General features: G+C 46.0%; 1 protein-coding gene across 6 annotated transcripts in view; it reads right to left on the bottom strand.

Annotated features, from left to right (window-relative positions):
- Positions 1–333: 333 nt before the first annotated feature.
- Positions 334–15710, bottom strand: part of SERTAD2 (SERTA domain containing 2) — an 84831-nt gene continuing 69454 nt past the window's right edge. For all 6 annotated transcript variants that reach the window (XM_082047332.1, XM_082047329.1, XM_082047331.1 and 3 more), the window contains one exon: positions 334–5933. In XM_082047332.1, coding sequence (XP_081903458.1) covers positions 4985–5929 — 945 coding nt within the window. In that variant the 5' untranslated portion in view covers positions 5930–5933 and the 3' untranslated portion in view covers positions 334–4984. The remainder of the gene's footprint in view (positions 5934–15710) is intronic.

Here is a 15710-nt window from a genome sequence, read left to right as displayed (position 1 = left end):
GCGATTTAGTGCCCCGAAGGACAGCGCGTTGTATCTATTAAAAGCAGAGGGATTGTGCTCCCGGCTGGCCCAGCGGCACCCGCTGAGCTCAATCACAGCATCCTCAGCATCCTCGCAGCCCAACAACAGCCACTGAAGGATGCGGCCACCGAGGGCGCACGTCGGTGTCGGGGACAAGAGCCCCACACCAAAAACAGGCCTTGCGCAAGGTGACTTTTCTCTTGTTCTGTCCCCAACTTGTCCCCTGCAGGTGAGACCCTCGCAGGCTGCTGACTTGTGGGGTCCATCTCTCCCTTACCGTCCTGTTTTGTGGCGGGAAAGAACAAAGCCAGGTTTTATTTTTAATTGTTTATTGTATAATATAAAACTACAAAAGTAAGACTGCTCATTTCCATGTACATTTGTCCAATTGGTTTTTGATTACAGCCCATACCTACAAGTGAATACAGTAATCTGGTTTCAGATGTATATGTCTGTAATATTGCATAGAAAAGGCACAGCTCTAAGGTCTGTGGGAGGGGAAGGGAAATACAGCCTTTTTTCTTATTTTTTCCTTATTTTTTCCTTTTTTTTTTCTTTTTTTTTCTTTTTTTTACAATAACAAGCCCTGTTCAAACAACCATGCACTGAACATGTCACACTATTTACACCTTTTCCAGAATTTGGCCTTTACAGGCGCTAGTATGGATTACGCTCAGAACTAGATAGGAGTTGAGGTTGGGATTTTTATCTGCAACGTGTGTTTTCAAAGAGGTTCCAGAACTTACATGAGGCTAATTTTCAGGAAAAAGAAAAAGTGCTTATAAAAATAAGTAATTTATTCAAAAATGTTCAGTCTCATTAATTAATAGAAGCACTGAAAGCGACTTGCACAGAAGCAGGATACTGAAACCTGATGGAGGGAAGAAAAATAAAAACAAACCCTAACCCAAAACCAGAAGAAACCCTGTAACAAAGTTCACAATATGCCAGACTGAATTAAACCGTTTGTCAGACAGGGCCCATTACGATTTACTCAATTTAATGGTGCTAAGAGTGTAAACTTTGGATTCAAAACATATTGGTTTTAAAGAACCCTGGTTATTACCACACAGCGTTGAGGAAAAACCAAATTACCTTTCACAAGGTCCAAATTTATTCTTCCAGTGATCGCTTCAGAGGGCGGCTTTACTGCCTTGCTGCTCTGGAGGGCTCAAGGAAGGTGCCACTTGATGCATCAGAACATGACGCCGCTCAAGACGTTCTCTTGAAGTTCCCCTTCCTTTGGACAGGGCTGTGGGGTCCCGTTGGGCTCTGGAAGGGACCTGTGGTGGCCAAGGACCAGGTGGAGGGACACACAGACCAGTGCAGGGAGTTGGAACCCCCCGCAAAGTGTGCTCATGACTTCTTGAACCTGGCCTTACCTTCTGGTGATGAGGTGGTGTCACCTCTGTCGCCACAACTTCAGGGGCTGGAGGTGACATCCTGCAACCTTATTCAGCCCTCCAGCCCCAGGCTGGGCTTCCGGTGTGTGTTTAAAAATATTAAATAAAAATAAAAAAAATCACCTTTTTCAAACATTTAGCAGGCCAGCAGGCTGGAGGCCATTGCGTTTGCTCCTGGCTCTGGTCGCAGATTGCAGCAGAGCGCCAGGGGAGGCCCTGTCTCGAGAAGCTGACAGGGTTAGGAGCCGGACTAGGACTGGTTTTGAACATAAAACTGCCTCTTATCCATACCTTTTTTTTGCATATTTCAAACAACCAGACCCATATTAGGAAAAAAGGGAGGGAGAGGAGGGGAGGTCATGTGAACCATGCATATCCTGACTGGAACTCAATTCATTTTTCTCTGAATCTGGCTCCCATACCCTTTTTCATACAGATTTACATTCCTACAAGAGAATACATTCCTACCATACATTCTGTACATGTTACAATCCAGATGTTGTTAGCTTCACAATAAAATAAATATATTTACAGAAGGAAAAAAAAAAAAAAGAATAAATAATTTATGAAAAACAAAACAAAACAAAAAAAAATCACTTCAAATCCAAAGCTCTTATTCTGCTCCCATCTTGTCACTTCATTGCACATTTAATGTCAATCTCCACCCCTGGCGCAGGTCTCGGGAAATGCCACGTGTGGCTGCTGTCGGGACCACGGCGAAGGCCACGCTGGTGACACTGAGTGACAGTGAGGGGGCAAAGCCACCGCGGGGCCCTTCTGCCGCGGTTCCAGACCAGCACCACTTGCTGTTGGGGACGTTTGTGTCCCACGGGATTCCCGTACGGACACGCACTGAGGATACACAGAGTCTTCCCAGGGGTAAATGGGATTTAGAGCTCATCTCCTGTTCTGCAGATACAAAAAAACTTCAACTAATCCCACTTAACAGCGTAGCTCTCCAAAAATGGCGTTGATGTGAACTTTTCCTTAGCATACAGTATTTGTTTAAATGCATTAATTCCCTCCCCTGCCCCCCCCAAAAAAAAGAAGGGCAGCTCCAGCATACTGCAAATGAGTTTTTAACCATGGTAAGGCAAGTGTTTACCAAGTTACCATGTGAAACTGCTGATGTTACCGTGTGCGGACAGACACACAGACATCCTCCCGGTTACAAGAGCGCAGGGCTGCTGGTTTTCCTACAAGGACTGAGCAACGTCCTGTCACTGCTGGGGTGAGATGGAGCAGCCCCCTCCTCCCCACCCCCTGCTTCTGATGGTCCCTGAAAGCTACACTTGGTCAATGGTTTTCTGTTTGAAGCAATGATTTTTTTTTTTTAAATTTATTATTATTATTTTTTAAAATCTGTTTAAGGAAACAACTGCAAATCCATCAGCATCCTGCTGCTTCACTGAGTTCAGCTTGGAAAAGAAAAAATAAGCAAACCAACCCACTCCCTCGGCCTGTTCCCCCCGTCCCTCCCCCAGCCCCACGTCTCACCCTGGCAGATGAATTAGGAGCCAGAAGCGCATTTCGTAATTGTACATGATGCATTTCATTTCGATGAGGAGTTCCTTCATTGCAAAAGACGTATTTGCTTTTATACTGTGTCTGTGTGCATATCTATGTTACATCTCTCTATCTACATACTAATAAATATATATATATATGGCCTGTTTTAAAGTGCCAATTTATAAAAAAGCTGCCTCCTGAAAAAAAAGGCAGACAAGACCCAATTTCATCCATGACAAGAAGGGAGCAGAACTGACTGAATATTGCCAAATGACGTAAAACATAATTTAAAATTTCTTAAATAAATATAAAAGTTATTCCTAAAGAAGCCATAGGCATGTCAACAATATAGGTTGTAACCGGCGCTCAACAGCTAAAGTACCATTGAAAAGAAACTAAAATGCCATAGCAACTTCAGCAATAGGCATGATACATTGCAAATATTTTTTTTTTCTTTTTTTTAAATTAAATGTACACCACAATGAACTTAAAAAATGCTATTGGTGCAGTAATGAGAAGACTTCTCAGGTGTTACGGGGAACGGGACCATGCATAGAAAGCTGTGTCTGTATATTCGTTGTAGAACAGGTCTATAAAGTGTAAAGCAGGTAACACAGTCGATGCAAGAAACCAACCCTATACGAGATGCCAAGTGATGTAACACGACTAGCTCCAGTTTCCACAGCAATGGATTTTAAAGCGAGTCCATCCAGTGCAGGTCAGAGATGAGCTTCACTGCAGTTAATACTGAAGTTGCCATTTTTTCAGCACTTAGCACAGCGAGGTGGGGGAGACGGGAGGAGAAATGCTCCAAGAAAGGCGCGTGGACGCTGTCACGGCTCCTGCCCGCCCGCACACGCGCCCGTCGGGAGGGAAGGTTGACACGAGGGGTTGGTTCTGGGTGGGCGATGGGCACGTCCCCCCTCAGAACCCTTCCCAGGAGCTGGGGGTGAAGCGCTGATCCACACCGCTCCACGTGGCGCGGGATGGACGGGCCCGGGGACCCCTGCCCGGCGCTGGGACGCTGCAGCCGCGCTGGCACTTGGGACCTCTTGGGGTGAAGTTCCACAACTGTTTCCTGCCAACTGCTTCACGTAGGTGTTGGAAAAGGACATGGCTCTAAGTTTCAGGAATCACAGTAGTGTGCAGTGGGTACAGCAGGGAGCAAACACTTGTGAAACTCCTACAGAAAGCAGCTCCCAGCCCTTTCTTAAAGCACTTTTTTGTTTGTTTGTTTGTTTGTTTGCACGCAGGGAAACCGACTGCAGGCTTATTTGATCCAATTTTCTCTTTGCACCATACACATATAAAACATTACAACTCTGTATAAAAGTACAAGTGGTTCTTGTACATCTGAATTATGCAGGAACTATGTGAGCAAATCCTATCAAAATAGCTATTTTTTGTGTGTATAAACAGCATTTGTTTTTTAGAAAAAACAATATCATAAACTGCAGAATCTGTACAAAAATATAAAATAAATTTGGGCAGCAGTTTCTAAACAGCCATGTAAATGCAACACTTAAAGAGGAGCAGGTTAATGCCTCCAAAAGGCTGAATTGCTAAGTCAACCTATACAGGGCTAAAATGGTATTGAGATTATCTAAATAATAAAATTTTTTACCTCTTGCAATAAAACTTATAGAAAAAATAGACAAATATGCACATGCAATTTACAGCTTTCCCCAACATAATCCTTGTGCTTAGCTTTTACTTTTTTTTTTTTTCTTTTTTTTTGTAATAACGTAACATTGTCTACAATACATATTCTTTTCCTATACCAGGATATTCAGTCTTCCTTGAGGAACCACTTTAAAAAAAATACATTAGAAGTGGTCATACATGGATGAAGGCACTCCAACTCTGCTCGAAGCAAAAACTAGTGTGATCCTTTTCTTTTCAAAAAAGGCAAGCAAGGACGCATGCACAGTGCTGTGAATTGGGGGTGGGAGGGACTACGGAAATACTACCAAGTGTATACTACCAAGTACTGGTATTTAAAATTAAAAAAAAAAAAAAAAAAAAAAAAAAGGTTGCTATATTTCTGTATTTTAAGACCCAACAAGCACCTCCATGATGTGATCCAGTTCTGTGAGGTCCATTTTGAAAGGCTGATTTGGAGTTACTGGTTGACTGCTGTACGGAGCGAGAGTTTTTAGGAGCTCATCTGCTGAGACAGGAGCCATTTTTGAGGCAGCCCCCGTGGCAGATGTGCAGGGGTCAAAATCATACATGGACGTATCAATGTCAGCAAATAGGATATCATCCAGGGTCAAGTCTGTGAGGAAACCTGTGGAAGTTGTTATCTCAAAGTTGCCGGGTAGCGAGTCCATGAGTTTCGAGTCGGCCGTTCTGCTATCGGGGAAGCCCTCGGGCTTCTGAACACCGGCCTCGCTGGGGTGGTCTTTAGAGTCATCGGCTGCTGTTTCGGCTGCTACTGCCTCTGCGGAGGTAGGTGCTGGACAAAGCTCCTCGATTTCATCCAAGGCTGAGGAGAAGCTGTCCTTTACTGGTTGGAGAGCAGGAGGTGGTGGTTTCGTCGGACCATCATGCTGGACAGTCGGGGAAGTGCAAAAAGTGTCGTCCTCGAGCAAAGAGGCCGGGGTGAGGCAGGACTCCAGGGGCGTAGTGCTTATGAAGTCGGCGGGGAGAAGGGGCTGGGAGGCGAGGTGGCTGAACGCCGGCTGGGCCTCGCGGAAGCTGTCGCTGAGAGGGTCGGCGGGCTGCGAAGCGGTGACGAACACGGGCCTCAAGCTGCCTTCTTGTTTGAGTTCTTCCTGGATTCGCCTCAGCATGTTGTTGATTAAAACTGTCTTTTGCAAGCTCGGCTCGGTTAATGGCCTGTGGTTATAGAGTTTCATAAGGGAAATGTTGAAGATAGTCTGACGCTGTAAGGTGTAAGACACCTTAGAGGGACCATCAGTGGGAGACACCACTTTGCCTTCCAACCCATCTTCATGCTCGTCAAACTTCCGCTTTCCTCCTTTCCCCAACATATATCTGAAAGGAAAGAGAAGAGGCTGATGAAGCCGACAAAGCCTAGAACCCGTTCGTCCCGCCTCAATCACCACCCCCCGTCCACCATCTCCCTTGCACAGGCGTTGTGGACAGATTGGCCACTCTGTCCCCTCCTTGCTCACCCCAAACAGTCACGAATGGAAATCTGTCCACGTAAGTAACTCACTCCAGGCCCACGGCAGCACGATGATGAGGCAGAAGACGCCTTAACGCAGCGCTCTGGTCCGTTGTGCTTAAGCACAGCTACACTGGTAAATTCCAAGCAGGAATTCATGTAAAACTCAAGCCCTTGCACCCTTGGCAGCAAATTTCACTGCTGCATATGTTAAGTGTATGGTTCCCAAATATCTGTGCATTAGGTGGACAAGCTACAGATACTATTTAAACGTTCCTTTAAATTTCCTGACGGACGCAGTCCTATGTCTGGCGATACAGATGTAATACACCAAAGTTCTTGCAACTAATCACCCTTTTTATTTGAAAGTGTGTTCACAGGGGGAAGGGCAGCGAGGCTCAAGCAACTGTATATGGAAAGAAAGCTCATGAAGTCAGGAGATTCAACCCTCTGGCACACCAGCATATATGCATATCTGACCTCGTGGGTTTATTTAACTGATCACATAAAGACTAAACTACTAGAGCAGGAAATTCAATTATTGCACTCAGAATTAGATAAATTACAGATGAAGAAGATCCACCAGGTCTTTTAGTCTAATCTCCAAGACCATTCTCTGCACTGCACTCTGCTGCTGCAGCCAGGGCCTTTGATCCTGACAGTGCTTGGGTCCCCATCTGAGGATGGGGACATCTGCCTAGGAAAGCTCCAAAGGAGTTTGCTGTCTCCTGAAGCATTCAGCACATCCCGCTCCAGGAACCAGGCCCCCAGCAATATCTCCAGCCCCACACCCTGAATCCACACGGGAGCAGGGCCTGACCCTTGCACTAGGGGAGGATGTGCTGCATCCCCCCTGCGTCGCATCCCCACCTGCACATGCCCCCTTGTGCTGCATCTCCCCCTGCTCTTCTGGATATGGGAAGCATTTTCACAAGGCAGTGTTTGAAATCTTCAACTTCTGCCTGGCTAAGGCGATGCCAGCAGCCTTTGCCTCCTCTGGTAACAGTTTCAGGAGCCTGCCAGCCACAGCAGAAAAGCTTTTGCACCAGAGCAAGGATGCATCGCTCCAGATGCACCGTTTGTAATTCGCTTCTCCCCCATCAGAAGTGTGGTCCTCACTCAGGACTACATCTATGTCAGGTTTCATTTGAGAACAAAAGAATGCCGTAGGGCTTTCTAAAGAACAAAAGTCGGCATAAATGCATGTGATTTTCTCCTGGTCAGATGGCAGATTTTGAAGATGGAAACAAAGGGAATTTTATCAAACTTGCCCTGTGTCATAAATCATTTTTGAGCTAAGAGTAAGTAGGGCAGTTGAATCCCTGGTGCTGTCTCTTCCAGGATGTTTCAGAGCGCCTGGATACGCTCCTCTACACAGCACAGTCCCAGCCTCATTTTGTCACCATTATTTCTGTAACATGAAGATCCCTCCAAACGCAAAGGAACGAAGGAATTGCTGCGCTGCGACAGAGGCGCGACCCAACATTAGGGGGAGGGCATTAAGGTCAGAAACCCTCTGCTCCATACTACCACCCATCTTTGGTGAACAGGCAGGGTTTGGTTTGTTGAAATATCCGTGATTACTTGGGTGAGACAGCATGGTCGCCGTGACAGGCACTTCTTTCGGTGCCTGCGAGATGGCAGGTTCCCTCTGACTCTCTCCCCTGCTACCTGCATGGACTGAGTTCACCAGACAGGGTGTTCCATCACATCTACATGTAACCAAAAAGGAGCAGAGGCCATCACTACACTTGACTTGCCTTTCCAATGGGCTGCGTCAAATCAGATGAGGTAAAGTCCTGCAGAGACGTGGGTAGGATTGCAAAGCAGCACCCCGTGTGTCTTCCATGTCTTACGGCTGCTTGGGTTTCCTCTCACATTTTCCCAGGTAGAGTGGTGAGGTGCTGGAGCACTAATCCAGTCACCTTTTAAATAGGATCACAGCTCCCTGTTCATCCCTGCATCGCTCCCTCAAGAAAACACTAATGAAATGGCATGAAGAAGAAAAAAAAGAAGTAGACAATGCCTTCCAGCCCCACCTACCCAGAGAGAAGCTGCAACAGGCATATAGATTTTTAACCCCAAACCTGACTCCTCTCATACAAGCTTTATTATGCAGCTATTGCCTAGCTATTGTCTGCAAGACAAAACTCACCTTTCGCATTTGAGTACAATTCCCAGTTCTCCCAATGGGATCTACCCCTGCGAAATGACTGCAGCAGGCAGGTCTAACACCAATTTTATCGTCATATGCCGGTCCCCCAGTGGCTAAGAACTTGCAAATATCCCAAAGAATGCCTGACAAACATTTAAAAGCAAAGAGCCCTTGAGAAGCAGGAGAAGGGGCAAAAGAAGTCAAAGTGTCAACGCAAAAAGAGCTTCAGAAAGCATTTGCTGGATGTTAAATCCAAAATCAGATTGGGTGAAGTGAGCCTCTTCTGGTTAAAAATAAGTCCCAAATCCAGATCATTTTCTAGCATATTATGCAATTAAAAAAAGAAAGGCAGTAGGGAGGGAGCAAGCTGAGCAGAGCTGAGGAACGGGCAGGCTGCCATCCAAGCTCCTTGGCCAGCTACCAGCGATCCCCGCGCCTGGAATCTCGGGTGAACAAAACCTCTGAAATTTAGCACTACTGCTGAAGTCTGGTTTTTCTCTGCTCCCTGGTGTCACTTCCATGGACTACTCCAGAGCTGTGCACGTGGGTTTGGGGTGCGAGGGGGGGGGGTTGCTGTTCAAGTGTTCACGACAGACACGCTGCCTTCCACTTTGGACAGACAGAGCAAAAAAGGGAGGACCGGGCTGGCAAGAATCGAAACCCCTGCCCAAGTCCAGCGAGTTTTCACAGCGGCAATGGGTTAAGAGGAGAACTAGCAGCTTTCTGTCCCTTCCTACTATCTCCTACCCCTGAAAAAAGACAGACTCTGTCCTAAAGACATACCAGTGCTCCTTCCGCAACGCTCTATTTAAAGAAGAAATTTTTAAATGGCTTGGGGACTAGGAGAGTTTTGAAGTTTGTCAGGCTCTGCGAGGAATGTATAAAAATATTCACCGCACACAGAAAACCTCCGTCCCCGTGATAAAGAAAACAGCCCATTCGGGTGGCCACGCTCTGCTCCCTGCACTTGATTATTAATTGTCAAGGGACGCCAGCAGGCATTTCAAATTAACCCAATCGAGCCCATTTGCATCCAAGACTGAGGTGCTGGTAGTTAAAACATTTTTTTAAGCTGATCGGTAAAGGCTACAGGATCATCATTAGTAAACACAACTCACTACGTCATTTTCCAGGAAGCTCAGAAATGATTCAAGGTTTCCTGTATGTGTGACTGTCAAGCTTTCACATCTCACTTGATCTCCACGTAGTGTGGTTCCGAGCTTGTTCTTTTAAAAGATAAAATAGATCAGGCAACTTCCAATTTCACCTACTAGCTTTTCAGCGCAGCTTTCGGTTTCCTTTTCCCCAGAAATTCTCCCTTGAGCAAGTTTAACCATTAAAGTGGCAAACAAGGATGCTACCCTAAGCAAGGAGATTTTATTCCCCAATACAGGGGGCTCAAGTGAACACCTCCAGATTCTCAGCTTTATAGAGTTTTATTTTATCCCCTTCTCCTCTGGCATGCTAATTGGAATTGTAAAAACATTTTCCTCCAGTTTCCATAAATCACTTTGTTCATTTTAAGCAAAGCAGAGAGGCAGTATCTTTTTAGGCCAACTGATAGAGTTGGTAAAAACAAGACAGGCTTTTGGGCTTGCAAGCCTTTCTCCGGATCTCCATAAAGGAATTTTATAGCTTCTGACTGCCACAGCTTCAGACAACATTGCCTGATTGTTCTTTACAGCTCAGACCAAATCAACAGTTTCATGCCTACATTAAAGAGATTGATTTTGTACATCTTAAGATACTGAACAACATTAAAAAAAAAAAAGGCGCAAGCTGTACAATGCCAACATTTGATCTGGTTCAGTTCTGTTCATCTCAAAAACTTTACCTCTAGCCTTTCCAGCCAAAGCTTCTGCTGGGAAAAGCTCAGAGATCGGGTTGGCCAAAGATGAGTATGACATGAGATATACTCACACCCTCCCAAGCATCAGAGGACAGAGTTGGCCAACCAAGTCATACGGCCGTACTGGGGACAGCCAGACAACAGCAACCCACCAAAACACCAGACTGGACAGACACACCAAAGAATCACATCCATGGACAGTCTTTTGTGCATCTATTTTGGCTGAGCAACAATCCCAGCCAGATGTATTTCTGCTGCAATTCTATCCGCCTGCCAGCAAACGTCATTTTGGGGCCAAGTGCTAAGAGCTGAGCTGAGATGTCACTTTGGTTTTGTTGTTTCAATAAAGGGTGTTTTGATATACAAGTGAGTTTTCAGTGTTACTTAGGTACGTGGAACCTGAAAGCTGAAGAAAGGCAATGGAAAAACTGCATTTATTCAGGGACTGGGGTGGGGGGAGTTACTTGGAGATGTTCCCCAATTTTACCCACCAGTTGGCTCCAGCTCTGGAAGACCCAGACCCAAAAGCTGAACCATTGTTGCTCAGAAAGATTCAACTTGCTTTTTTGCCCATTTAGGGTGATTGCACGCGCCTCAGAGCCAGAGAAACCCCAGCATTGTCTGGCAGTTGGCTTTTCTTAATTGAAAAACAAAAGTAATATATATTTTTTTCATTTGCATGCCATTTAGCTTCCCTTTATTGGCTCTGCATGCTCTTCAGACAGAGCTGGAACAAAATGCAGTTGGGGCTCAGCAGAAGAGATAATCAGCCCGGAGCGGGTGGTTCTCTGGAGTCAACCATCATCGATTAAACACAGAAAAGCTTGTGCAATGCCTGACTATGTCTCTGAGCCCACTCAGTGACGAATCCTTCGCTCTCCAGAGGACAGAGGTACGTACACATCGTGAGAGAAGCATTTATCGATTGTACTTAGGATGTTATACCTTGTCACTGCTGGACTGTTTCTGATGTCTTTAATAATTGGGAGTCTGGCATAGGGAAGCACTGGGTTTATAACAATGGAGGAAAATAAGTGATTTGTTATCTCACTAATAATAAAAATACCCCTTAATGTTAATTCTCAAAGGCTTTAACAGTTTAGTTTAAAACATCTCTCAAGACTAAGGGCTCTTCCTGGAAATCAATTCCACAACCCACTAGTCCCTCCCCACTCATCAAGGCAGATAGGAGTGAAAAAAAGAAAGAGGAACCAAACACCAAGAGGGATGGCGGAAAGGGATCTTTAAGAAGTTAATTTTCACTCATGTATTTACACCACCGTTTCAGTTGGTCATGGGGTTGAACAGCTTAATACAGTGAGGTTCACTTTTAGAACAAACGCCACGTTGCTCAAAAAGGTAAAAGCATCAAACCCCAGAGTCCACAGGCAACAATTCCTCTCCACGCAGCCGAAAGCCAAAGGACAGATGTGAACTGCAGGGACTTGTACAAAAAGCGGAGTTTAAAGCAGGACCGGTTACGTTCTGATTTCTTGGGTAATTAAAACCACAGGAGGGAATAAAAGGAGAGAGAAGAAAAAAGGCAACTTGGGGGAACTAAAAAAAACCACTACTTCACACACACACACGTGTACAGAAAACAAAACAAACAAATACCACAAAATCTCCCCAAAACAAGAGAGTACTCAATTTGCACATTTCATGGCCAAAACCAAGTTTCCAAACCTCAGGTGTAAATGAACCTTACCAGGGCTTCTTGGAGACTCTATCCAGTACATTACGCAAGTGCTCTGTGTCACTTCTGGCACATGAAATATTATTTTCCTCTCCTCCATCCCTCACTCCTCATCCTTGAGGGTTGCATTGGTTGTATCCTGGCCCAACGGTAGTCAATGAGTGTTTTGTTACTGACTTCAGCAGGATCAGGATTTGGCATAGATAGCTGCAGGACCAAAATAAAAAGGCCTTTTGTGCCAACTGGGTTCAACTGGCAAGACAGGGCTAGATCCTCTGAGCTAGCAGAGGTGGCCCAGGCTGCCGCAAGGCATTTCAGTGCCGCTGGGTCCAGCCTGAGGGACCACCTGAACTTGTAGCCAGTCCCCATGACTTCAAAGCATCTGTCCCCTAGAGCTAGGGAGGCAAACAGGTAAGTACCTCTCTCCCCATTTTTGTTTCTGCATCCCTAAGGCCACAGCAGAGAGAGGGAGAGCAGTCGCATCTTGAGAAGACCCCTCGGGGCATGACCATAGGCTCATCTGCCACAGAACAATGTTCCTTGTACTGCAGGATCCTGGCAAAGCGGAGCAAACCTGCCCTGTGAACTGGGAGTCAGCCTGCCCTCTGAGAGTACAGGCAACCTCCTCCCGTTCAAAGCTGGAAAGGAAGGGAAACAGATGAGGGGAACGCCAGTATAAATCTGGCACCCTCTCCCAGCCTCACAATAAACAAGGAAGAAAGTCGAAGAGCCCAGGTGTCGAGGTTTAAACTCCAGGACTGGAACAAATAAGTAATGTGGACTTTCAGAGCCGACAGCCACTGTGTGATGAAAATCATCCCTCCTTGAAGAGTTCACCCATTGACACCGGGGTTTTTAAATCCTGGCACGGCAGCATCCCTGGGAGCTAGTACAGCATGTACCACGCAGTAACACACGGCTACGTTCAATATGCTGCAGCTGGCTCGCAATTTGTACGCTGATGGGTGGCGTGGGGTTGTCTGTTTTTTGGTTTTTTTTTTTCCTCTTGCAAGGCTGCCTCTCGGGCTCTGATGCAGATTTTACTTGTTCAAGGGTAATGTGCCCATGTTGCCTGGCTAGAAAGGGCTCCTGACAACTGCTGCCTGCTAAGAGCTGGGTCTCACATCACATGAGTTAGAAAACAAAACCCCCAATCCTAGACAAGAGACACAGGGAACAGAGCAGTGCTGGGGTTTCTGTCCTCTCCAGACACAGTGCTCAGACATTACCTATTTACAAGGTTTATTTTCCCCGACACTTACATTTTACACTAATTCTGGCTGCCCTTTTTTTTTTTTTCTTTTAACTAGGTGAGGTTTAATAAGCACTTACAAAACTCTCCTTTAGAGCTGTATCAAAAAATTGGCCTCCTGGGTAGCTCTGTGCTTCCAGAGAGCACAGGGAATTGTTTTTATGTTTGCAAGCCTTCGCTGCAAGGCTGTCGGTGCCAGCAGTAACTCTGGCAGGTATTTTTCACATATACTTTATAGGGCTCTAACTCTTCCCATTCTCCTGTGGTGGATGGGTGAACCTCGGCTCTTCCAGAAGAAGCAGAGAGGCAAAGAAAGCCACTCGGCACCCTGTTGGGAAGGCCCCCACTCCCGCATTTAACAAGAAAGGTGCCCCCCACACACACCTGGAAACGCAGCTTCAGGCACCCACAAGTAAAGACTGGGGGCAAGCAATTAGCAAGCTGACAGTGATCTTTACTAGCCCCCAGCTAAAACTGAAATAAGAGAGGAAAGCATAGTGGGTGACTTTCAGAGGCTAATCAAAGCAATAATGAGGTAGCTACTGCACAAGGAAACCTCCCGACAAACAGGAGACAAGAAATCCAAGGAAACTCGCTCTCATTCCAACAGCATCTGAAGTCACGCAGTTCTTGAGGGGTTTGACTTTGGTACTCAGAGCCTGGAGTCTCCAGGTCCCTGAAGAAGTGTCCATGTTAATCAGAGAGTAAGGTGAAGCCTTCCCTAGCAAATAAGCAATGCAATTATAAAGTCAGTCAATAGTGTAACGCCAGCCAACGTGTTCCAGCGATATTTTGAAACTGTAATCTGATCCTACTGTTTCCATCCTCGTGCCTTGCCTGCTCTCCCTTGTTGCATACTGTACTATTTGAGGCCCAGAGGGCAAAGCAAGCTCTTGCTGTTTGTTAATGATCAGAAACTGCGTTTCGAGCGAGAGCTCTACGTGCGCCGCCCACGCTACTTTCTTGATAGTTTCTTAAACTTGCAGCCCATGGAAGCCCTGCTAGAAGGCTCTCTGAAAAACAAAAGCGAGCAAAACGACCAAAAACGCGGCTACAAACTCCACTTCTGCCTTCAGTTTCCAGCTCCTTTTTATCATGCTAAAAAAAAGGCAAAGCCGCAGTCCAAGGCAATCTCCGACTCTGTAGTGTGTTAAATCTTGCAGGAAACATATGCTTCTATTAAATTGGAAACAGTTTCTAATGCTGTCAGTTTGCTAAATGTAACATGTTCTCTTGGAAGAAGTGGAACAGTTTTAATGTTTTTGACTAACTGCACACACCAAGCAGAGTATGCCTGATAAAGCTGGAATGGACTCCTATAAATATAGCTTATAATAAATTACTGCCTCATTAAGTAATTGTTTGGAAAAAAAGAGAGCAGGTTTTCTAGATCATAGGTGTGTTATTAAGGGTGTTTATAATATTAGGAATTCTATCAGGGTAGCAGAACATAATGCAAGTTTAAATCAGACGAGCACTTATTAGCTCGTTAAACCATTAAAGACTACCCTGGCAGAATTAGGTGGTGAACAAGACTGCACAGGTTCTGTGCATGGAAAGCTGGTTAGGCGGATTTCAAACCGCCTGCAAGGCTGAAGTCAAGAGCAAAAGCTCTGAGCAACTCTGACAACTTCTTTTCAGTACGAAGCAAGGGGGGTGATATAGCTTTGTAACACAGAGAGGCTAGAAAACATTTATTCAAAATAAGTTTTATTCATGTACAGGAAAGTAGTCATCTTTAGTGGAAGGGGAAAAAAAAGAACAGGTTTGGATTGCCCGGCAGAAGTCATTTCTACCTCAAAAGGTCTCACACAGCCAAAATGTCAGTTCTCACACGTTCTGCTCCAGACACGACTTCCCATCAGCATCCTTACAACAGCACCCAGCAGATGGAAACAAGACCCCAGCTTGCTCCTTTTTGGCCTTACAATTGCTGATGTCACCTCAGCTCTTTTCAGGCCTGGTGCAGACGTGGCCCGGCTGACCACCAGCCCCAGCAGCAGCTACTTTGAGCCTGACTAGGGTGTAGGATTCCCCCTTCTCACTACCAGGAGCTGTCTCATCGGGTTTAGGCACTGGGGGAGAGAGATTTTCAGCAAGACGGCAAAGCTGCCCTCTCCTCGGGTCACCTCTGTGCCGAATCCTCTTTACAACCTTCCCCAGGATGGCCACACGCACCATCTACTCCCAACAGTGCCCGTGCCACTGCACAGGAGCCTTCTCACTCAGGATCAGCTTGGCTGAGACTCTGGGCTTCAAAGAGCCACCCAGAAGAGCTGGGGTGAGGTTATTCCAAAATTTGTGTCTCCACGTGGCAGCGCTAAGGAAGCAGCCAGGCTTGCCAAGCGTGAATCAAATTACACTGTGCTGTGTACACACAGGCTGAGCAACTCCGCTGCCAATCTCAAAAGCTCAAGGACTGAGAGCTGCATTACACACCTGGGCATCTGTAGTAGGAAATCAGAGCTGCAGTAAATAAAACCAGGCACAGCACTAGGCCAGCTCCTCAGACTTTACTACGTGATTAGCTGATTATTCAGCAGACTCTGCTTGTTGTCACCTGAAAAATATGCAAGGGCTTCTATGCACAAGCCTCCCCAGGATCAGCCAAGAAGCTCCTCCTGCTCCACACCATGGTTTCGCTTCCTAAGTCCAGCACTCCGGGCCTCCCTGGAGAGAAGCAAGAGATACC

This window comes from Streptopelia decaocto (genome assembly GCF_964273445.1).
Source record: "Streptopelia decaocto genome assembly, chromosome: 3".
In the NCBI taxonomy this organism is placed as follows: Eukaryota; Metazoa; Chordata; class Aves; order Columbiformes; family Columbidae; genus Streptopelia; species Streptopelia decaocto.
Note: the sequence above shows the minus strand (reverse complement) of the source record. Positions and strands in the feature narration are given on the sequence as shown.